This window comes from Lotus japonicus, chromosome 1 (assembly GCF_012489685.1).
Source record: "Lotus japonicus ecotype B-129 chromosome 1, LjGifu_v1.2".
NCBI classification, from domain to species: domain Eukaryota; kingdom Viridiplantae; phylum Streptophyta; class Magnoliopsida; order Fabales; family Fabaceae; genus Lotus; species Lotus japonicus.
In genome coordinates this window covers 57294745-57317620 of record NC_080041.1, presented here as the reverse complement: position 1 = coordinate 57317620, position 22876 = coordinate 57294745, and the positions used below count along the sequence as shown (strand labels likewise).

The following is a 22876-nucleotide window of genomic DNA, read 5'->3' as shown; positions in this document are numbered from 1 at the left end:
ATTGAGATTCGATGGAAGGAGAAAGCCAAATCTTTTCTGGGAGTTCCATGTACAGTAGGTAAATTTTCTTGTCTTTCATCCTCTTTAATGTTTATGGGAATTTGTTGGCATGAGTGTGTGAAGTATGCAATGTCGTTTTTTTCAGGAAATAGGGAGGAGGGAATGCAATTACTTTGTGTGGTATGATGAGGAAGGAAACCCACATGAGAAGAAGGTTATTTCAAGTCTTCTTCGTAGAATTGAAGGGACGAAGAAGAAAATGAAGTTTGTGACTGCTTGCTGTCTTATTGGATGGACATTATTCCTACTATTGCTATTTGTTGTTGTCATGAAGATGATAAAGTAGAAATAGAAGTTTGGCACATGCTAGTAATGTAACTGGGTTAGAATTAAGATGGGGATTCTAGATCATGTTAACTATTGTATTGGAGATCATTTGAAATGGGTTAGTTTTTTTTTTTTAATTATACACGTGGCAATAACCAGTGGCCATCCACGTCATTAAGTGAAGCCATGTCAGCTTCTTCCGTTAGTAAATTGACGGAAAATGGACGGAGGGACTAAAACCGCTCACGGCGTAAACGTTTGGGACGATAACCGCTCCTTTTAAACAAAGGGGATGAGTTTCGCACAATCGTGTTACTTCAGGAACCAAAAGTGGAATTAAGCCTAATATTTTAAATTTTTCAGAATATTGTGTGACAATCTTTAGATTTTTTCAAGTATTCTTTTAATAATATTTAGTTAATACTCTATACATCTTTTTACATATATTATCTACCTCTTCCTACACATTAAACCGCATCATCTTTCTAAGTAGAAATTACAAGTAAAAATCAATACCTTAGTGTAATCCGACATTGTCTGCATACCCCACAGTTGGACACGATCCCATATATCCATGTACTTTAACACAAGAGCTCCACAATCATCTCTATTAGATCAGAAACATGTGAGTGATTAATTGTATATATATATGATAATGATACTTGTCAATGAACAGAAAAGTAACATAAGTACTGCATTGATACCACCACCCAAGAACACTCACAGATTGCACTAAAGAAGAAGATCATGCAAATTCATGTCATAGACCCATTTGTGGCTCCTTGGATTGTTTGTGTCCAAAAGGAGGACTATCTCATTGGCATGAACATACTACACATTATGACATGAATTATTGCAAGTGGGAACCAATTAAACATAGCAGATAACGCTACCCAGTTGAGATTTACTAGCTAACATACCATTATGTCGTCAAGCCACTCTTGAGAACCTACTTTGTGTCTAGAACTTCAGAGTGAGTCTAACACATGAAAAATATTTTGATGTAAATCAATTACAAAGAAGAACCAATGCTTGATGTAAATGGTAGATGCGTAAATCTGCAGCGAGTTAGGACATTAGCATGATATGTTCACAACAAAATATATTTTATGCAGATAAGAAAAATTGTACTTAGCTTCACCATATTACAATCGTGCATATCACTCAATATGTTACTGTTTTGTGTAATCTTTTCCATCGTTCTCTTGTTCCATACCGGATGCTTTCTTATGTTACTTGCACGTAACTTGGATATGGCCTTATCCTGCCGCATACCAAATTATGTTAGGCTAGTAAATAATACATTATCAGAATAATGGAGGTATGTTTAATATGAGGGAGACTCACCACAACTAAAATTCGAAGCATGTAGCGGCTAACATATCAAACTCTGCCATTTTCCTCTAACATGAAGAACTTAGCTGCTACCAAGAATACCTAAAATGAACAACAAACCAAAATGTGTATCAAAATGTATATCATGCACTTTTAGTATAGACAAAATGAACAAAATTGATTGATAATTATATCAGCATCTTAGTACTAATCATGTTGCTCCCCCAACCATGCGGTCACATGCACCGAAGATCATCCCGTTCCACAATTTGAGAATTCATTTTGATGATCAGACTGCACAATACACATCGAGAGTGGTGAGGTTAGAAACATTAGGAGTGAACTTGTAGTCATAAAGGGATAAAACAAGGATGTGGACTGAAACATACTCTTTGTCATCGGTTCCTATTCCACCAATTGTGCATAAGTTGTACAGTTTGTGCAGATGATGTACATTTGATGTAGAAGGGGGATCCTGGGGACAAACTGGTAGTGGTGACGCTTCAACGTTTTAATTGTGACATGCACCAGCATCCATGCATTCCTCAACACATGTAGAGTCATCAATTTCAATTTCATCAACCCTTGACTGACCATTAAAGCCTCCTTCATCAGCACATGCAGATTCATCAATTTCCATTTCATCCACACTTGAATTACCATTTAAGTCTCTGTCATCAGCACTTGCACCATCATTTATGTCTACTTCAGCACTTGCACTATCATTTACAGCTTGGCTGGACAATGTGGAGCTCTGTGGTTGGTTTTTTGGGGCCCTAACTTGGAGTAGCGCAACCCTATATGACAAATATTAAGCATGTCTTCTAAACGTTTATGTTCAAGTTGGGTACATGCCACATTTGAGCAGTGCTGAAAATCCGCGCCTGCTTCATCAAGTGCTTCTGTAAGGACGTTATGTTGTTCAATCTCTTCTGCTGTGACAGCAATTTTATCAACTACCTAACAACATAAACAATGAAATATTTTTAATTCAATGAAAAATAGCTTTACACTGATGATGATTAAATGGATTCATGTCTAGACTCATACTGAATTTTTTCTGAACGCTTTTTCAAGAGCTTTGGTTCTTAATCCAATGTTCTCCCAGTTAATAACCTGTGGGAATGATTTTGTTGTTAAGATATGTATGCTCCAATGGGAAATGTGCTCCAACGCCCAAAGCTACGATATTGTCACGAAATTATGAATTATGAAAAGTGATATGATACGTTATATATCACCCGCTAATGCATAAAATAAGACAACGATACTAGTTCAGTGTTATACCTACAAAATTGTTGCACCACCTGTAATATGAGTTTGGAATGAATTTTTCCGCTAGCTAATCACATCATTTACTCGAACAATGTTGCCGACTAATGAGTCATACACTGCAACCCCCCAATTGAACCTATACAGTGTATCTAGGTCATCCAAATATATTAACAAACCATCATTCACAGTTTCGTTTGTGTTCGGAAAATAGAATTCCACTAAAGCAACATATAGGTATAACCTCATGAAATTCACGTCATCCTACGCGTTGTGCTAAAATAATAGATGTTGCTCTATGTTGTCAAGGGTTATTTCTCTTTTATTGACCAATGATTTTGTTCGGCTTTGAACTTGGTTAGCAAGCAATATGTTTTCACCCACGATCAGGAAACCCATTGCAAAACATACGTTTGGTGGACTAAATTGAAAAACCTTAGACCAGACTCTGAGGTTACCGCTCGCTGGGGCCCACCTACGTCCCAGAGTATCTAACTGTTTGTTAGAGACTTCTGAATCTTCAGGAAAGTGTCGAGTCCATTCGAAAGGACTTGAATCCAATCGAGCTTTGCGACTCTACATGAGGCTCTTATTCCCCTTCACGAGGATCTCTGTTCTAAACTTGCTACGCCTACGAACTTCAGATAAAAAAGAATATTTGATTACATCGGGTCTAATTAATATAAACAAAACAATGGTTAATCTTGACCATATTACAATCTGGCATATCACTCAACATGTTACGGTTTTGTGGAATCTGCACCATCGTTATCTTGTTCCATACCAGAAGCTTTTTTATTTTACTTGCACGTAACGCGGATATGACCTTATCCTATCGCATACTAAATTATGTTAAGCATCTAAATAACATACTATCAGAAAAATGGAGGGATGTTTAATATGAGGGAGACTGAGTACGACTAAAATTGGAAAATATAGCGGCTAACATATCCAACTCTGCCCTTTTCCTCTAACATGAAGAACTTAGCTGCTACTAAGAACACCTTAGATATTACGTAGTAAAATGAACAACAAACCGAACATGTGTTTCATGCACTTTTATTATGGAAAAAATGAACAAAATTGATTGATAATTATATCAACATCTTAGTACTAACCATGTTGCTCACACAATCATGCGGTCTCGTGCACTGATCATACTGTGTTGTTAGGTCGTGGATGCTCCAAAGGGAAACATGCTCGAATTTTCAAAGCTACAACATTGTCACGAAATTATGAATTATGAAAAGTTACATAATACATTATATATCAACGATAATGCATAAAACAAGACAACGATACTAGTTCAGTGTTATACCTGCAAAATTGTTTCACAACCTGTAATACGAGTTCGGTATGAATTTTCCGCTAGCTAATCATCTCACTTGCTCAAACCATGCTGCCGGCTAATGTGTCATACACTGCAACCCCCAAATTGAAGCTATATAGTGTATCTAGGTCATCCAAATATAATAATAAACCATCATTCACAATTTCGTTTGTGTTCGGAAAATAAAATTCCACAAAAGTAAGATATAGGTATAGCCTGAGGAAATTCGCGTCGTCCTACGCGTTGTGATATAATAGTAGATGTTGTTCTATGTTGTCAAGGGTTATCTCTCTTTCTGTGACCAATGATTTTGTTCGACTTTCAACTTGGTTAGCAAGCAATTCTTTTTCACCCACTATCGGCAAACCTGTTGCAAAACATACGTCTAGTCGACTAAAGTGAACAACCTTAGAACAGACTCTAAGGCAACCGCTCGCTGGAGCCCACCTACGCCCCAAAGTATCTAACAATATGTTACACACTTCTGAAATTTCAGGAAAGCGTCGAGTCCATTTGAAAGGACTTGAATCCAATCAAGCTTTATGGCTCTACGTTAGACTCTTATTCCCCTTCACTAGGATCTCTGATCTACACTTGCCCCGCACATGAACTTAGGAAAAAAAAGAATATTTGGTTACATCGAGTCTGATTAACGTAAACAAAACAATGCAATGCAATTCCTTTCCTCCTATGGGTCCAACGTCTGACGAACTTGGCCGTGTCCACACCACCCATCTTGAATACCAGCTTGTATTATAATACGCTGGTGATCTTCAAATACTACACACATACTAGTAATACATCAAATAAATTGGAAGGATGCATAAGATAGTAGAGAAGATTGAAGAGAAAAATTGATTTGATTAAGAGATTAAATAAAATCCAATAGCGACAAGCAGTATCAGCCAAATATGATAATAACATAGCATTGTATTTGAATTAATTCTAAATTAAATATTTTTTGAATAGAAAGCTTAATCTTGACCATATTACAATAAAAAATATCACTTAATATGTTACGGTTTTGTGTAATATGCTTCATCATTCTCTTCTTCCATACCAGAGGCCTTCTTATGTTACTTGCACCTAACTCGGATTTGGTCTTATCCTACATGATACCAAATTATGTTAAGCTAGTAAATAACATACTGTCAGAAAATGCAGGGATGTTTAATATGAGGGAGACTCACTACAACTAAATTTGAAGCATGTAATGACTAACATATCCAACTCTGCTCTCTTCCTCTAACATAAAGAACTGAGCAACTACCAAGAATACCTAAGACATTACGTAGTAAAATGAACAAAACCAACATGTGTATCATGCACATTTAGTATGGAAAAAATGAACAAAATTGATTGATGATTATATCAACATTGTAAGACCCAAGTTTTTAAGTTTAGGATAAGTGAATAAAATTCCTATTCACGATTAGGTTTGATGTATCGTGAAGGGAAACCTGAACAAGAGTTTATTGAATGAAATAAATTTATGAAGGAGAAAGTTCAGGAAAAGTCTAAGGATTGTATCAAAATCGATAAAAGTTATAGCACGACTAATATTCGCCTAAACCTAGGGCAAAGGCACTAGTATATAGCTAATTTACACTTTAGGACACGATGGAAACTAATTCCAAAAATCTTCAGAGAAATGTTAGAACTTCTCTTATTCGTCTATAAACAAGCATTTCGATACGAAACCCTGGAATGTACGAACGTCAAATTCCAATACTCGAAAGTTTGCCGAAACCGAATCACTGATAGTTCAAGAAACCTAAAATGAACGGTTGATGAAGACTTTTTCTATTCGGAGCTTCAAATGAAGATTCCACATGCATACACCCATTTCTCTTGATGTTTCCAATCTTTCTTCAGAAGGAAGTTTTCTCTTCCGACATTCACTGCAAAAAGTAGTTTTTCGGGTAAAATAGATTTACACCGACTTTGAATCGTTTACCTTAATTCCAAGAAACCTCTTTTGAGTTTTGGTATTCTGTCGCCAAAACCTATCTTAGAATTCACGGAGAATGAAGCCGGAAAAATCGGAATCGCGAAATTTTCATTTTTCCGCATTTTCCAAAACCTATAAATAGCAAGAAAATGAGAAATTTTCACAAAACTTACCCATTTTCTTTCCCAAACCCGCGAGCAACATAGGAGGAGGAGGAGAAGAAGATTTTTGCCGTTTCTTGCCCGATTGCTTCACAGTTCGTTGCTACTTGAAGACTACGAGGTATAGATACTATCCATCACTTCTGATCGTCAATTTTGTCGTCTTCTTCTATGTCTTTCTGTGCTCAAAGTTTGGAGCTTTTTGTAAAACTGTCCAAATAGCTTGATTTTAGTGTCTAAACATCTTCCCTACGTGCCCAAGAGTACTTCTAGCGGATTACATTTTGCCGAATGTCGCCGGAATCAATTTCTATAGGAAATACCCATTTTTAGGCAAAGATTCATCCTTTAAGCTGAAAACTATCGACTTAGCTTAGTGCTAGTAGGATTAGTCGTCATAAACGTCGTTGTTGACGTCCCCATCCAATTTGTTTTTCGAAATTTCAATTTTGAAATTCTGAGCTAAAAATATTGACCAAAATACCCCTGCGACAGTTTTCGATCCGATAATTTTTCCGAGTTTAGATTCACCTTAGTTACGACTAATGATAACCTAGGAACCAAGTTTGATCAAAGAAAAATCGGCCCACCCATTTGTGAAAAGTGGCCGAGAGCTCCTCATTAGTCCCCGGGGGGGAAATTTCGTTTTTCGAAAACTTGTCTTAACGCGTTAGATTATTGTACCTCGGAGTATATGCTACTTCGTGTAACCTTTGTAAGTATTGATTTCTGAGTTTCTGATTGATTATGATGGAATTCTGTGGTTTTTGCTCTAAAGGTTCTTTTGAGGAATTTCCCCAAGAACAAGGCGTGAATTGTGAAGGAGCGTTTGAGGAGAACCCTGGAGGACCTACAGGTGAGGGCTACTCACTGAACTATTAGCTAATGCTTTAGGTGTCGACGCATTCGACTTGATTTACTGTTTATGCACTTGTTTGTGTTTGACTGGGAAAAATGTTTTCTGAGGCTTCGGCTGACAATGATGATTATTCATCTATTGACTGTTTTTGAGTTTGAATCACATGCTATGTGCTAAATGGTTAATCTAGGATGTGTGATATCTGCTATATATGCTAAGTGCTACGTGGTTAATCTAGGATGTGTTGATATATGAGCCATGATTGTTGGACTGTGCTAATTTAACTATGTTATTACACATATATCTGTGGTGCTGGAGAGTGAGGATAACGGGCAAGTCATGCCAAATTTTTATGAGATTTTGAGAATGTTTGACGGGACGAACGGAGTTCGGGCCTTGTTATGGTTTTAGTGGATCGAGACATTCTCTGGGAATTACTTGGGATTATGCGATCTTTGAAACTCATAGGAAATACGATAAGACTAAACGGGAACTATCTTTTTACAAGGAAAATTCATAAGATATTAAACAACCTCTAAACCTTTAAATAATGATAACAATCTCGGATGCAAGCTTAGGACTGAAATATTAGTTTTGGAAAATGAGAAGTTTCGTCGAATCCAAGTTTAGGGAAAATTGTAAGTTCTGAGTATGTTGATACTCCTTCGCTCTTTGAGCAGTTTGTTTAGTCATCCAAGGGATGAGCCGAGAAGCTTCACTGAGGCGTGAGACCTCGTGAAAAGCATGGATCTTCACTGAGGCGTGAGACCTCGTGAACAGCATGAAACTTCACTGAAGCGTGAGACTTCGTGCAAGTGTGTAAATTCACTGAGGTGTGAGACCTCGTGAAAGCATAAAACTTCACTGGAGCGTGAGACTTCGTGATTGTATAAGACTTCACTGAAGCGTGAGACTTCACTGAAGCGTGAGACTTCACTGAAGCGTGAGACTTCATGAAAGCATTCATGACTCGAAGAGTTATCGTGAGTGATTGCACTCTCTTTATGATTAATTGTATTTTGTCGCAGAATCGACATTTACCTTAGGGTATTCCTTATAGAGACAGTAAGTTAGTTAGAACACGTGGCGACGTGTCGAGTGAGGTCGGAGACGTTGTTTGGCTAATCACTTTGCATTCATGCACTCATTGTGAGGTTAATACACGGCGGGATACCGGACCTCGGTGGATTCCAAAATGGTCATAAGACCCGGATTTCCATATAAGAACACTGCGGTGATTCTTAGTAGCAGACGGAAATGGCAGACCTTCGAGTTCACTGCTGATCTGACTACACTTTGTGTGGTATAAGAGACACGCGAGCAGAAATGGTCCCACCATGGCTGGTGCTAGGGCTGACTCGTTGATGCCCATCCTTTCGGAATGCATCTTGTCAACCAGCATTGCATTTCACGCAACATGCATACTAACTTAATCGCTGAGTGTGATTGATACTTGTTAAACCTATTTGATGCATGCTAATTGTTATTATCGTCTTTTATATTCATTGTGAAATATACAACTCTAGGATGCTATCTCTAACTTATAAGCCTAAGTGGCTACTCCTTATCTTTACCTGTTGGATTTATTATTTACATAATTCTTTGGAGTTGACCCTCGCATCTTCTGTGTGTGCTTTGGCGGACTACGCCCATTGTCAGATGTCTATGGCGGACTGGTTTATGATGGTCCACCCCTCGGGGGGGACCCGGTTTGAGATGCTGGACCAGGATGACCCCGGTTCATGGGTGGTCGACCCCGCTGGCCACCGTGCGACTTATTCGGGGAGGATTATGGAGGACCGCGTCGACCGACTGGGACACCTGACGGAGGGAGTGCTGAGGAGGTACACTGTGAGCTTCAACTTGCCACCTGGCGTGCACTGCGGACCAGGAGTAGGAGCACCACCACCACCGTCATCTTCTGATGATGAGGACCCCTCAGAGGAGGAGCCTGTGGGAGGGACTTCTGCGGAGTCCAGCTCACTCACTGTTGCTGTCATCGATGATTTTGGCTCGGGCCCTAAGCCCGTGAGGCCAGCACAGGAGCGCATCGGGGTAGCGAGAGGAGGTAGGATGGTGTACATAGACTTGGTCGTTCTGGATTCAGATTCGGACGATGATCACGCTGGCATGTAGGATTGAGTGCTGGTGTGGGCTCCTCGAGACAGGATTAGTGTAGGAGTAGAGTCTTAGCTCTGACCGTCATGTTTCTAGTTGGGGACAGGGTAGTTTCCTGCCGATAGCTTTTTGTGTGGTTTCTCTACGGAAATCACAGAGAGTTAGTTGGACTAGGGGGTCTTGTCTTAGGCCGTTTGGGCTAACTTATTCTCATTTTTTAGGGATGGTGTTGCGGACACTTAACTTTTCCTTTGGATTGTACATATTGCCTACGGGCGTTACATTCTACTACTTCCCGTCACTTGAGGATACTCGTGACGTGGTTTGTTTCTTATAGCGGGGGCTGTAAATATTATTGTATATTAGTTCTGCTATCTTTTGTTGTTGAGTTTCATTTCTTTCAGTCTTTAATTTTATCATCAAAAAAAAATATTCACGTTTTTCCGCTTTAAGTTTCTTTTTGGTTACTAAAGTGACGCCACCGAAATCGGGGTGTTACAAACATCTTAGTACTAACCATGTTGCTCACACAACCATGCGGTCTTGTGCACCGATGATCACCCCCGTTCCACAAATTGAGAATTCCCTTTATTGATCAGACTGCACAATACACATTAAGAGCGGTGATGTTAGAATCATCAGAAGTGAACTTGTAGTCATATGGGGATAAAATAAGGATGTGGACTGAAACATTGTCTTCATAATCGATTCCTATTCCACCAATTGTGCAACGTTGTATAGTTTGTACAGATGATTTACATTTGATGTAGGCGGGGGAACCTAGAGACACCCTCTTATTGGTGGCGCTGCAACATTTTAATTGTGACATGCACTAGCATCCAAGTATTCGTCAGCACATGCAGAGTCACCAGTTTCAGTTTCATCCTCAATGCACCTGGAAAATTGTTGCCCAACATGTAATATGAGTTTCGTATGAATTTTTCCGAAAGCTAATCACCTCACTTGCTCGAACAATGATGCCAACTACTGAGTCATACACTGCAACCCCCAGTTAAACCTATACAGTGTATCTAGGTCATCCAAATATATTAACAAACCATCATTCAAAGTTTCGTTTGTGTTCGGAAAATAGAATTCTACTAAAGCAAGACATAGGTATAACCTCATGAAATTCACGTTGTCCTACGCGTTGTGATAAAATAATAGATGTTGCACTATGTTGTCAAGGGTTATTTTTTTTCCGTGACCAATGATTTTGTTCGACTTTGAACATGGTTAGCAAGCAATACTTTTTCACCCACTATCAGGAAACTCATTGCCAAACATATGTCTAGTGGAATAAAGGGAACAACCTTAGACCAAACTCTAAGGTCATCGCTTGCAAGAGCCCACCTACGACCCAAAGTATCTAACAGTGTGTTAGAGACTTCTGAAATTTCAAGAATGTGTCGAGTCCATTTGAAAGGACTTGAATCCAATCGAGCTTCGTGGCTGTGCATGAGGCTCTTATTCACCTTTACCAGGATCTCTGTTCTACACTTGCTCCGCACACGAACCTTGGATAAGAAAAGAATATTTGGTTACATTGGGTCTAATTAATATAAACAGAACAATGCAATGCAATTGTTTATCTCTTATCGGCCCAAAGTCTGACGAACTTGGTCGTGTATGCAACCACCCATATTGAATATCAGCTTGTAATATAATACGCTGGTGATCTCCAAATACTGCACACATACAAGTAAACATCAAATAAATTGGAAGGATGAAGAAGATACACGAGGTAGAGAAGATTGAAGAGAAAAATTAATTATGATTAAGAGATCAAATAAAATCCAATAGCGACATGCAGTATCAGCCAAATATGACAATAACATAGCATTGTATTCGAATTAATTCTAAATTTAATATTTTTTGAATAGAAAGGTTAATCTTGACCATATTACAATCACACATATCACTTAATATGTTACGGTTTTGTGTAATATGCTCCATCGTTCTCTTGTTCCATACCGGAAGCTTTCTTATGTTATTTGCACCTAACTCGGATATGGTCTTATCCTACCGCATACCAAATTATGTTAAGCTAATAATAACATACTATCAGAAAATGGAGGGATGTTTAATATGAGGGAGACTCACTACGACTAAATTTGAAGCATGTACTGGCTAACATATTGAACTCTGCCCTATTCCTCTAACATGAAGAACTTAGCTGCTACTAAGAATACCTAAGACATTACGTAGTAAAATGAACAAACCCAACATGTGTTTCATGCACATTTAGTATGGAAAAAATGAACAAAATTGATTGATGATTATATCAACATCTTAGTTCTAACCATGTTGCTCACACAACCATGCAGTCTCGTGCACCGAAGATCACCCCGTTCCACAATTTAAGAATTCATTTTAATGATCGGACTGCACAATACACATTAAGAGCGGTGATGTTAGAATCGTCAGGAGTGAACTTGTAGTTATATGGGGATAAAATAAGGATGTGGACTGAAACATAGTCTTTATAATCAGTTGCTATTCGACCGATTGTGCAACGTTGTATAGTTTGTGCAGATGATGTACATTTGATGTAGGCGGGGGAACCTAAGGATACACTCGTATTGGTGGTGCTGCAACATTTTAATTGTGACATGCACTAGCATCCTAGTATTCCTCAGCACATGCAGAGTCATCAATTTCAGTTTCATCCACCCTTGAATTACCGTTTAAGTCTCCTTCATCAGCACTTGCACCATCATTTATGTCTACTTCAGCTCCTATACTATCATTTACAGCTTGGCTGGACAAGGTGGGTCTCTGTGGTTGGTTTTTGTGGCCCCAACTTGGAGTTCTGTAACCCTATATGACAAAGCATTAAGCATGTCTTCTAAACGTTTATGTTCAAGTTGGGTACATGCCGCATATGCCCAGTGCTGAAAACCGGCGCCTGCCTCATCAAGTGCTTATATAAGGACGTCATGTTGTTCAATCTCTTCTGCTGTGACAGCAATTTCTACAACTACCTAACAACATAAATAAGGAAATATTTTTAATTCAACGAAAAATAGCTTTACATGGATGATTAAAAGGATTGATGTCTGGACTACTGCCAAATATATTTTGAACGTTATTTCAAGAGCTTTGGTTGTTAATCAAATGTTCTCCCTGCTAATAATCCGTGGGACTGATTTTGTTGTTAGGTTGTGTATGCTCCAAAGGGAAACGTGCTCCAAGCTCCAAAGCTATGACATTGTCACGAAATTATGAATTATGAAAAGTGACATGCTACATTATATATCACATGTTAATGCATAAAACAAAACAACGATACTAGTTCAGTGTTATACATGCAAAATTGCTGCACAACCTGTAATATGATTTTGGTATGAATTTTTCCGCAAGCTAATCACCTCACTTGCTCTAACAATGCTGCCAACTAATGAGTCATACACTGCAACCCCCCAATTGAACCTATACAGTGTATCTAGGTCATCCAAATACCATCATTCACAGTTTCGTTTGTGTTCGGAAAATAGAATTACACAAAAGCAAGATATAGGTATAACCTCATGAAATTCATGTCGTCCTACGCATTGTGATAAAATAATAGATGTTGCTCTATGTTTTCAAGGATTATTTCTTTTTCCGTGACCAATGATTTTGTTCGACGTTGAACTTGGTTAGCAAGCAATACTTTTTCACCCACTATCGGGAAACCCGTTGCCAAACATACGTCAAGTGGACTAAAGGGAACAACCTTAGACTAGACTCTAAGGCCACCGCTCGCTGGAGCCCACCTATGCCCCAAAGTATCTAACAGTATGTTAGAGACTTCTGAAATTTTAGGAAAGTGTCGAGTCCATTTGAAAGGACTTGAATCCAATTGAGCTTTGTGGCTCTGCGTGAGGCTCTTATTCCCCTTCACCAGGATCTCTGTTCTACATTTCCTCCGCACACGAACCTTGGATAAAAAAGGAATATTTGGTTACATCGGGTCTAATTAATATAAACAAAACAATGGAATGAAATTCCTCACCTCCTATAGGTCCAACGTCTGACGAACTTGGATGTACTGCCACCACCCATCTTGAATACCAGCTTGTATTATAATACGCTCGTGATGTCCAAATACTGCACACATATAAGTGATACATCAAATAAATTGGAAGGATGTAGAAGATACACGACTAATTACACTTTCCTATGCCACTTACACATAATATGACAATGGTATTTTTGAAAGTTTAACATTAATTTTAAAATAAATTTATTACAATTAACTATTTTAACTTTTTTATACTGTATGAAGTAGTTTTTTAACTCTTAAATATGACCGGAAGTAGTACTTTAAAACACCTAGTGAGAGTCATGTGTGGTCCACTTATGTTCATTTTAGATTAGCTAACGTCATTAGAATCTAGTGAGATTTCAGCTTGAACTGGACCCAACTTTGTAATGTTTTGTTTCTCACTGTATAACGTTGGGTGGAAGATGTTTGTTGATTGGTTTGGAGCATTCTTATTCTCATACCTTTGTGTTTTGGGAATTAATAGCCTGGTGGATCAATTTTGGGAGAAGGTTGCATTTAATCCTTGTTATTTTCCTTGGAGCGTTGAGTTAGGGGTCTTTGCTGTCTCTTGTTCTAGCCGGTGGTGGGTTATTTATGCAGTTACAATGCCTGTATGAGTTGTTTTTGATTTGGTAGAATTTTTGAGGTTGGGTGTTTTTTAGCTTACTATCGGTTGGGTTTCCTACATCATACTCCATTGAGAGAGTTTTTTCTCAAGTACTTGTGTCTTAATTCAATTAATTTTGCTTAAAAAAATGAATGAACTTTGTTCAGTTGAACAAAATAAAAATAAAAATAAGGGGCACCAGAGCTCATACCTTCTAGATCTCTTCAACACGCAGTTAAATTTGGTTTTCAAGATCTTGAATGAATTAAAAAAAGCTTAGGACTAGCATAATAAGATCAAGTTTTAGGAACGTATGTTGGCGCCGTGTGTTTAGGCTTAATTGGTATGTTTTTTATTCATAAAAAAAAAAAGAAAGTGGTATGTTTTTTATTCATCGAAAGAAAGTTGTGTGTTTTTTATTTACTCAACAGCTGAAGAGAATGGGCATATATGTATCAACTACTTATTCTGAGAATTTTTTTTAGGATTTTTCTAAAAGAAAAAAGTTTATAAAATTAACGTTCCGTAAACATGTCATGAGAAAGGACATAATTTTTAAAAAAAGAAAATAATTGAGGGTTGTTAAGCAATGGTGGGGAAGGTAGGTCTGAATAAATACAAAATTGAGATGAGTACTACACGAAAAAGACTTTTATATTTGACAATTGACAACCAAAATAAATCAGGAGTTCATTTATAAATAATTAATAAGCAAATAAAAACATACTGTAGTGTACTCAACCAATGTCAGTCACCGTTGTTAAAAGTGATTGTTTGAACCTCAGGTTGGGAGTTAGATTCCTAAAAGTCGCACTCTTATGAGACTTTTGGACTTCACATACCCAAATCGGAATTGTGAGAACAATTTTGACAACCCAAAAAAAACATATTGTAGTGTTGTGGTTGTGAAGAAGTGACCTCACAGACATCAACACATAACCGAACACCCCGTGTATGTTGCGCGTTTGTCATTGTTTTTTCAAAACCTATTCTAACCGCACTCTTCATTTAATAATACCCACACACCACTTCCAAAAATAATACAACACCCTCAACCTCTCCAATTTTACTTGTTTGATTTATCCACACTGATACAACAGAACACAATCATGCTCTTCTAAGAACTATCAGCACAAACAGATCTCAGGTCCTTAACTGGTTTGACAATCTGGCGAAATTCCACTGCAAAAGGTTCGCCTTTTTACAATAAATGTTCTCTCTTTATGCGTGAAGCAGTATCTGTATAAAATCTGCTTTACAATCACTGAACATTCTCATTTTGGCAGGGTTAGCTCCTGATTCCTTTTACCATTGAAATAATGACTTAAATCTATGCTGTTTTTGTCAAAAATTTCAAAACCTCAGGAAAGATGATCGAATTGCATTCCCAGCCTACCCCTCAACACAATAAATAATTTTTCAATTGTGTGTTGCACAAGCTCTAGATATCATGTCATTTAAATACAACTTTCCAAAGGAATTTATTCAGGGGCTGCAATTTTAGTTTCTTTGATGGGAATTCAGGAATTTTCCCAAATCAAAGTTTGGTTGGCATATTTGTTTACCTGAATGATTGGTTGGTCTTTCAATTGTGTAGGTCTGATTCGATTGACAAATATTCATGGAGCTTTGAAGTGCTGCAGCATCAGCAATTCAGCATATACAACTCTGGCCAACTCTACACCTTCAACACCAACTGTAGCAGGGGTTGGTCCTTGGTTTTCTGGATCCAGGTCTTGTTTGGACTGGGGCCTGTCACTTGTCCTGCGTCTTCCAACGGATTATGGCTAACTTCTGATACACTCTTCTCCAATGTGATTTTCCATTCTCTCAAACAATCGCTAGGTTATTTGCTAAACTATCAGAGTAGAGATGTAGAGATGTGAGCGACAACAAAATTGTACAACTAGTACTAAGTTTGAAAGTGCAAAGAAGATTGGATAAAAAGGAAACAAGCTTTATCTTCTGCCATGGCCATGTGTAGGTGTGTGTCTGTTTTGACTGGATGGAAGGAGAAGAACAAGGTAAAAATATGTTCAGATATTGTGTCTAGTATTGTTATTGCCTGGTTGGTGTGACTGTGGACTATATAATTTACCTGCTTGGGTCTTTTTTTGCTTGCTTCTTCAGGGCAGCAGCAAACGATATTCAAAAGGGGACCTTCACGCTCCACTTGTAAAAGAACAGCAGCCGAGGATGAGTCGTGATTTGAAGCCAGCCACCCTTGATGTTATAGTCTCCTGTGGTGTCCAGAAGAATTCGAAGTACAATGAGAAGATTATGAATCTTGAGAGTCCTGTGAAGACTGAAGCAGAGGATGCTTATGAGGGAGAAGATGAGCATGAAGATTCACCCTCCATCAAGAGGGAGCTTTCTGATTTTGATCTACAAGCCCATGAAGCTGTTGCAAGTGAAGGATGCGATCCAGCAGATAAAAAGGTAGAATACCCCAGTTTACATGAAAGCCAAGCCACCATTCAATTAGAAGACAAATACCATAAATACAGCAAAAAGAGTGTTGATTTAATCCAAAGTGGACATGTCAGTGATCCGGGGATTGGCAAGGGTGACTTCTGGGCTTCTCCAAAGCTCACGCGATCTTGGTCTAACCTGGAAAGAAGGGATGTACTGAGGAAGACACCTCATCACTTTCCATCTCCAAAGTCACAGTCTTTTGAGGATTTACAGGAATTATCAGTAAATCAGATGGGTGTTCTAGAAAGCCCCAGGTCTGTGATGACAGGCTGCAGTGCTGATAGAGTGATGTTGAAACGGCATTCATCAAGTCATGTTCTCCCTTCTGGAAGTAAAAGATTGTGGTGGAAGTTGTTCCTCTGGAACCACAGAAATATACACAGACCTCAGTTAAGCAAATTACCACAATCACATCCTGCAAGTGCTGCTTTAAATAGACAATGCGGGTACTCTTCGGACACCCTTGAACCTAAACATGGTAAGGCATGGAGACATGTGGAGTCACCCTCACCTGCGTCATCTTCTGGGGAGTACTTTGCCAAAAGTTTCAATGATAAAAATATCGACAACCAAAGGTGGAGCAGATTTCAGAAAGAAAGCACTAGTTTTTGGGCACAAAACCAATGGGTAGCTTTCTCAACAGAATCCTCCTCCTTTAACAGAGTGGATGAGTGGGTGAGAAATCTCGAAATCCAGCAGACACCTCAGGAGGAGGATTTTGATCATGACGATATTGGAAGCACTATCTTCCCACCTTCACCTGAAACTGGTAGATCAATGGCAAGAAGCACAACTCAGTTGGTTCGACATCCAGATGCAAATCTTTCAAAGGAAATTCTGATTGCCAATAGCGTGGTACAGTCTCTGAATCCAGCCTCAACTGTAGCTCACATATCAGGCATTGGAATAAAAGCCATCCCTGCTATTTCACACTTCTCCAGTCTCCGCTCTGTCAATTTGTCAAGCAATTTCATAGGTATAAATTGTTTGAGAAAATTAAGTAAGCCTTAATATAACATCAAATAAGAGTAATAATACTATCTAACTCATTGATTCTGTTCATTAATTTGCAGTTCACATCACACCTGCATTTCTCCCAAAGGGTATTCATACACTTAATTTGTCAAGAAACAAAATCAGCACCGTTGAGGGCCTCAAAGAATTAACCCGGTTGCGGGTACTTGACCTAAGTTATAATCGTATCTCAAGGATAGGACAAGGTTAGTTCATATATTGCCTATAGCTCAATAGATGAGTTTACTTCTTGAATTCCTTACCTTTCATTAAGTATTTACTACAATACAAATTTCCACCGTGTTTTATCAGGGTTATCAAATTGTACACAAATCAAGGAGCTATATCTTGCCGGAAACAAGATAAGTGATGTTGAGGGGCTGCACAGGTTACTGAAGCTAACAGTTCTGGACTTGAGCTTCAACAAGATCACAACAACAAAGGCATTGGGCCAGCTGGTGGCTAACTACAACACACTTCAGGCTCTGAATCTGCTTGGAAATGCAATTCAAAGGAACATCAATGATGACCAGCTGCGCAAAGCAGTTTGCGGTCTTCTTCCAAAGCTTGTGTACCTGAACAAGCAATCTATCAACCCTCAAAGGGCACGTGAAATACTCACTGATAGTGTAGCCAAAGCTGCACTAGGGAACAGCAACCGAGGCTCTTCCAAAAGAGCACTCAAGAAAGGCAGCCAAGGAGGACCGAGTTCGTCCAGTGTGCATAGAGGCAGTGCTAGTGGTGTCCAGAAAAGTAAACGGTCAAGGAGCCAAACTAAACATCATTAGTTGTCAGTAAAAGGAGTATTTATGTTTCTCAGACTTGATATTTCGTCGAATATGTTTTTACCCTATTTTGCCCCAACCTGCTGGAAGGGGGAGACTTGGAATTATAAGGTTTGTTGTCCTGTGCCAAGGAGGTCTCATGTTCAAGGTATGTAATCAACCTCTTGTAAATCCAAGGTAAATCTACCTTACAATAAACCCACAATAAGTTTCTCTTCCCTAGATCTTGCCATGGTAGGGCCTTTCCAGCACCAGGTTTGCTGTTTTGTTTCAACCTATCACCCACCCAGTGGGACATGGCTGGTGTTGAAATACGACATGTGTTTCCTTCAACCCGTTATTGTGAGCGTTTGATATATTCCACAAAGGAGACTATGAAAACAGTCTATTGGTTTAAGAGTTGATGTAATGCAATCTTCATTATTTACAATGTTGTGAAACTTGATATCATTATCTGGTTTCGCAAAATCTATACGCATCATGTACTCAAGTATGGTTGTATGAATTGCTGAAGTTGTCACCAATTCACCATCATTATCACTCAAACCTGTGCATAGCAAATACTATGACAACTTAAGAATTCAAAGGAGGCACTATCAAGTTTAGCTCAGCTGTAAGCCTGTAACTTAAAATGAAACATGCCACAAGAAAACAGCAATACCTGTGGCGTCTATTTGAATTAACGTCACACCAAACCTGATGCTGAAGAAGACTGCTAAGAACATTTTATTCAAGCTGCCCCACTGATCTATCCTACTAAACAAATCTTCTTGCTTCTAATGAAGTGGCCCGTTTTCCTTTCCTGTTGTTGCAAGAAATACCTTGGCAAGCGTATTCTGTGAAATTGATGCAGAGATCCTAGCACTGCACTCAGCAATTCAAGCCATGAAAAATTAATGAATTGTGGATGAACCGAAGTGGTTAAATAGTACTGAAAAACAATCTGGTCTGTTGCTTGCAAGACTCTACCTCGCAGGTGAACCCAAAGCAATGGGGGCGCGATCTCACGCGAAGATTCGCGAAATCAGCCGCGCGCTGAAGTGGGATGTAATGGGGCTTGTTGTCCCAGCGTATGCCCGTGACTCATGCCAAGGTTCTCACACGACAGCACCGCTGCGATTGACAACCTAGATTAAAAGTAACTGCATGGTCAATAATATCCCAGAAAAAAAGGTTTTTGATTAAGCGCACTGGCAGCCGGTGATCCATAAAGCCGATCTCACAGTACTTCTCTCACTCCCAATTTGGTGTAATACTCGAGAATGTGTCAAAAAGAGTGAAAGAGAGTCCGATCACACCTCTTACTCTAAAAAGTTGATCATTTCTCAAATACACGAATGAAACTTGAAAATGGAATTTAATTGCTGATAAACGTAATACTTCTGTAGTAGCCAAATGTTTCAAAACCAAACACAATCAAGGAACAAAATGAACAACAAAAGACAAAGAGATAGCACCCCATAAGCTTTATTTTAACAGACCGGTTTATGACATCTAATTTTAAAAGTTGCACCTAATTCAACGATTTTTGAAAGTTAATCAAATAGCAAGCCCGGATGATGATGACTCTTAATAACAGTCTAATAAAAGTCATGGTCCCATTAAAACCAGAGGTCTGAAACCATGAATATATGTACATAACATAGTAGAAAACAAGACAGGTTCCTAGCATTTCATAGCAGATGAAAGTTGAAACTATGGAACCTGGTATACCTAGATAAAATGGTAAAGTTGACGAACCTAAAATCCTCGCCACCTATGCAATTCTTGGGAGTGAATGCTGCTCTATCACTAACAGTCTAACACGACATTAAACTCAAATTTCTCCCAGACCTCTTCATTCTTCTTGGAATCAAAATATGAAAAAGTTACACCTTTTACATCCCAGCCATTTCATTCCGGTTCCAGAGGCCAGAGCACCTTTAATTGAAGACCTCCATTAGTTTCCTTTTCCTTAATATAAAAATCCCTTTGGAAGTGTTTCTCACTCAGTAAGGACACATAAACCATCAATGAACTCAAGTTAAATGTTGCTTTTCCATCCCAACATCAGAACCAGGTTCCATCTCCTGCATGAGAGCATACTTATAAAGCTTCTCATTGAACACCACCTGGGGGTCCTTCTCAATCAAAACACCATTTTTATCATAAGCATCCTTCAAGAACACAGCCCAGTTCATCTCGGTTCCGGCCAAATAAAACGCTCGGGGCTGCTTAAGAAGCATGTGATAAGTATGCTTAGTCAAACTAAACTCCTCCTTAAACTCCACAAGGTGATGAATGGAGGCCCTCTTCTCCAAGGTCAAATTCAAGAACTCATGAACTACCCCAACCCTATACTTCTCCGCTTCCAAGGTCCACACATCCAATTTCGACCCATCCGAATAAGGAGACACCAAAGGAAGCGTGTTCAACAGGTTCAGCTTCCTCTCATCATCCAACTCCAAATCCAAATCCTTCCCATGCTTCACTGGAAACCTAAATTTCCTCTTAGCACCATCCTCATCAACCACAAACTCCCTCTCAAGCGCACTCACCGCAAGAACAGGGTCCCAATTAACCAACTCAAGCACCCTCCTCCCATCACTCTCCACCACAACCCGGAAAAACCCCGGGTACTTCGCGACCCGGTCGCGAAAATCATGGGGGATTCCAAAAAGGGTTCTACAATGGTGAATCTTACTCAAAGCAATTCGGTTACGCGCAGACATCATCAGCAACCTCCGAACCTTGTCAACGCGATCCTTCTCCATGGAGTCCATGATGCATTGCTCCTCGGCGAGGAGATCTTCCATGAGGTCGGTGAACCCGAGCCACATTTTGCCGTCGGAGTGGCGGTAGGTCTGGAAGAGGAGCGGGTGGTCCTGGATGAAGCGGGAGACCTTGCGGCCGCGAGGGAAGCCGAGCTCGCGGTGGAGCTTCCCAGCGTCGTCGAGGCGGAGGACATGCTCCGGCTGGGAGGAGAGGAACTGCTTCGATTTGGTGACGAACCGGAGGAGTGCGTCCCGGTCGAGGATACGTTCCAGTTCGGCGATGCGGTTGGGTTGTGGTTGGACCGGGTTGGTTCGGGGACTGTGTTTGGGTTTGTGTTTTTTCTTGAGCTTTTTTGGGGTTTTGGTGACTAAGAAGGAGGTGGAAAATGGGGCAGTGAAGAAATTGGGATTAGGGTTCTTAGGGGATAGGGTTTTGGAGGATTTGAAGATGGAGAAGAAGCGCCAAGCCATGGAATCAATCTAAATGATGACTCATCATCAGTTAACAATGGCTATAGGTAGGGTTGTAGAGAAAGCGCATCCTCACAACTTGAAACTAAACGCACGCTGTGATGTTAAAATTGTGTAACAACATTTTTTTAGAGATTAATTTGTATATGGTCCCGCTAACGTGGAGTGATTAATTTTGACTGGTCAATCTAATCTAATTAAATTGAAATTTGTTTATTAATTTAAGTTATAATGTAAATTAATGAATTTGGGATAAAAGAAATTAAAATTAAAATTACAGGTGATCACCGGTCAAACACATGACTCAAAAATTGGAGCCGAAAATCGGGCTCCATGTTAGTGAGAACCTAATTTCTATGCACCGACGGTGTAACTAAGTTTTACATCATCATTCAATCACATTCCTCCATTTTGTTAGCTCACAATTAATTTTGAATTTAATAATATCTAAAATAGAAAATGAAAGGTTGTGATTTAATGACGGTGTTAAACTTTTTACACCGTCGGAGTATAGAAATTAAATTTTTTTTATATTAGTTAAATATTGTTTTGTTCCCAACTTATCTATATACTTTAGAAAATAGGAAGGTTGTGAGCCTCACTTAGCTGATTTGGCACTCCAATAATAACTCTCACCCAACCCCCCTCTTTGCTTGACAAATGTCAATCCCTCCTTCATTCTGAGCAATTTATTACAAGCTCATTTTCTTTTATTTAGGTAGTGAGGTCCATCATTGACAACCTTGATTTTGCTTGATTTTTTGTTTTTAATGCTTAATTTTTTTTCATTTAAAATATAAATTAGAATTGATTACATTTAATGTTTGACTTTTTATTTATTAAAAATAAAAACCGTGAAATTGAATTCGAGATTCAAATTCATAGAAGTTTTATTTTTTAAGGTTACAAAATTTAATACCGAAATTAATTATGAGAATTTTATTTTATTTATTTGATTAAAACTGTTTTACTTCTCCAAAATAAAAATTCAAATTTGAATAAAAAATAATAATTGATTACATTTAATGCTTGACTTTTTATTCATTAAAATTAAAAACCATTGAAATTGCATTCGGATTCAAATTCAGAAAAGTTTTATATTCGGATGTTACAAAATTTAATGTCGATATTAATTATGAGAATTTGATTTTGTTTATTTGATTAAAACTGTTTAATTCTCCAAAATAAAAATTCAAATTTGAATGAAAAATTTTTTTAGCAGGTTCAAATTTGAATCAAAACATTCTTTTAATATTGTTTTAATTTGCATTAATTCCATTTAATGCCATCGAATTTGAACATGTTCGAATGAAAAAAAAATTCAAATTTAGTCATCATATTCAAATAAAGACATTGGAATAAAAAAATATTTTAAATGAAAAGTCAAT

General features: G+C 38.5%; 2 protein-coding genes across 2 annotated transcripts; one reads left to right on the top strand and one right to left on the bottom strand.

The window, feature by feature from the left end:
- The first annotated feature begins 14991 nt into the window (after positions 1-14991).
- On the top strand, positions 14992-18804 carry LOC130731593 (uncharacterized). The gene is made up of 5 exons (XM_057583875.1): positions 14992-15181; positions 15588-16014; positions 16121-17441; positions 17539-17685; positions 17792-18804. Exons 2-5 carry the CDS (start codon positions 15961-15963, stop codon positions 18265-18267), a joined length of 1998 nt encoding a protein of 665 aa, XP_057439858.1. The 5' UTR covers positions 14992-15181; positions 15588-15960; the 3' UTR covers positions 18268-18804.
- Positions 18805-19824: 1020 nt separating this feature from the next.
- On the bottom strand, positions 19825-21617 carry LOC130731601 (protein WHAT'S THIS FACTOR 1 homolog, chloroplastic). The gene has a single exon (XM_057583884.1). The coding sequence runs from the start codon at positions 21486-21488 to the stop codon at positions 20283-20285; it is 1206 nt and encodes a 401-aa protein (XP_057439867.1). The 5' UTR covers positions 21489-21617; the 3' UTR covers positions 19825-20282.
- Positions 21618-22876: the final 1259 nt, after the last annotated feature.

Excerpts from the sequence above, each read along its gene's own strand:
- LOC130731593 (XM_057583875.1), top strand. The coding sequence starts at position 15,961 with ATGGCCATGTGTAGGTGTGTGTCTGTTTTGACTGGATGGAAGGAGAAG. Across the intron at positions 16,015-16,120 it reads GATGGAAGGAGAAGAACAAG|GGCAGCAGCAAACGATATTC; the intron begins GTAAAAATATGT and ends TTGCTTCTTCAG. Across the intron at positions 17,442-17,538 it reads TTTGTCAAGCAATTTCATAG|TTCACATCACACCTGCATTT; the intron begins GTATAAATTGTT and ends ATTAATTTGCAG.
- LOC130731601 (XM_057583884.1), bottom strand. The coding sequence starts at position 21,488 with ATGGCTTGGCGCTTCTTCTCCATCTTCAAATCCTCCAAAACCCTATCC.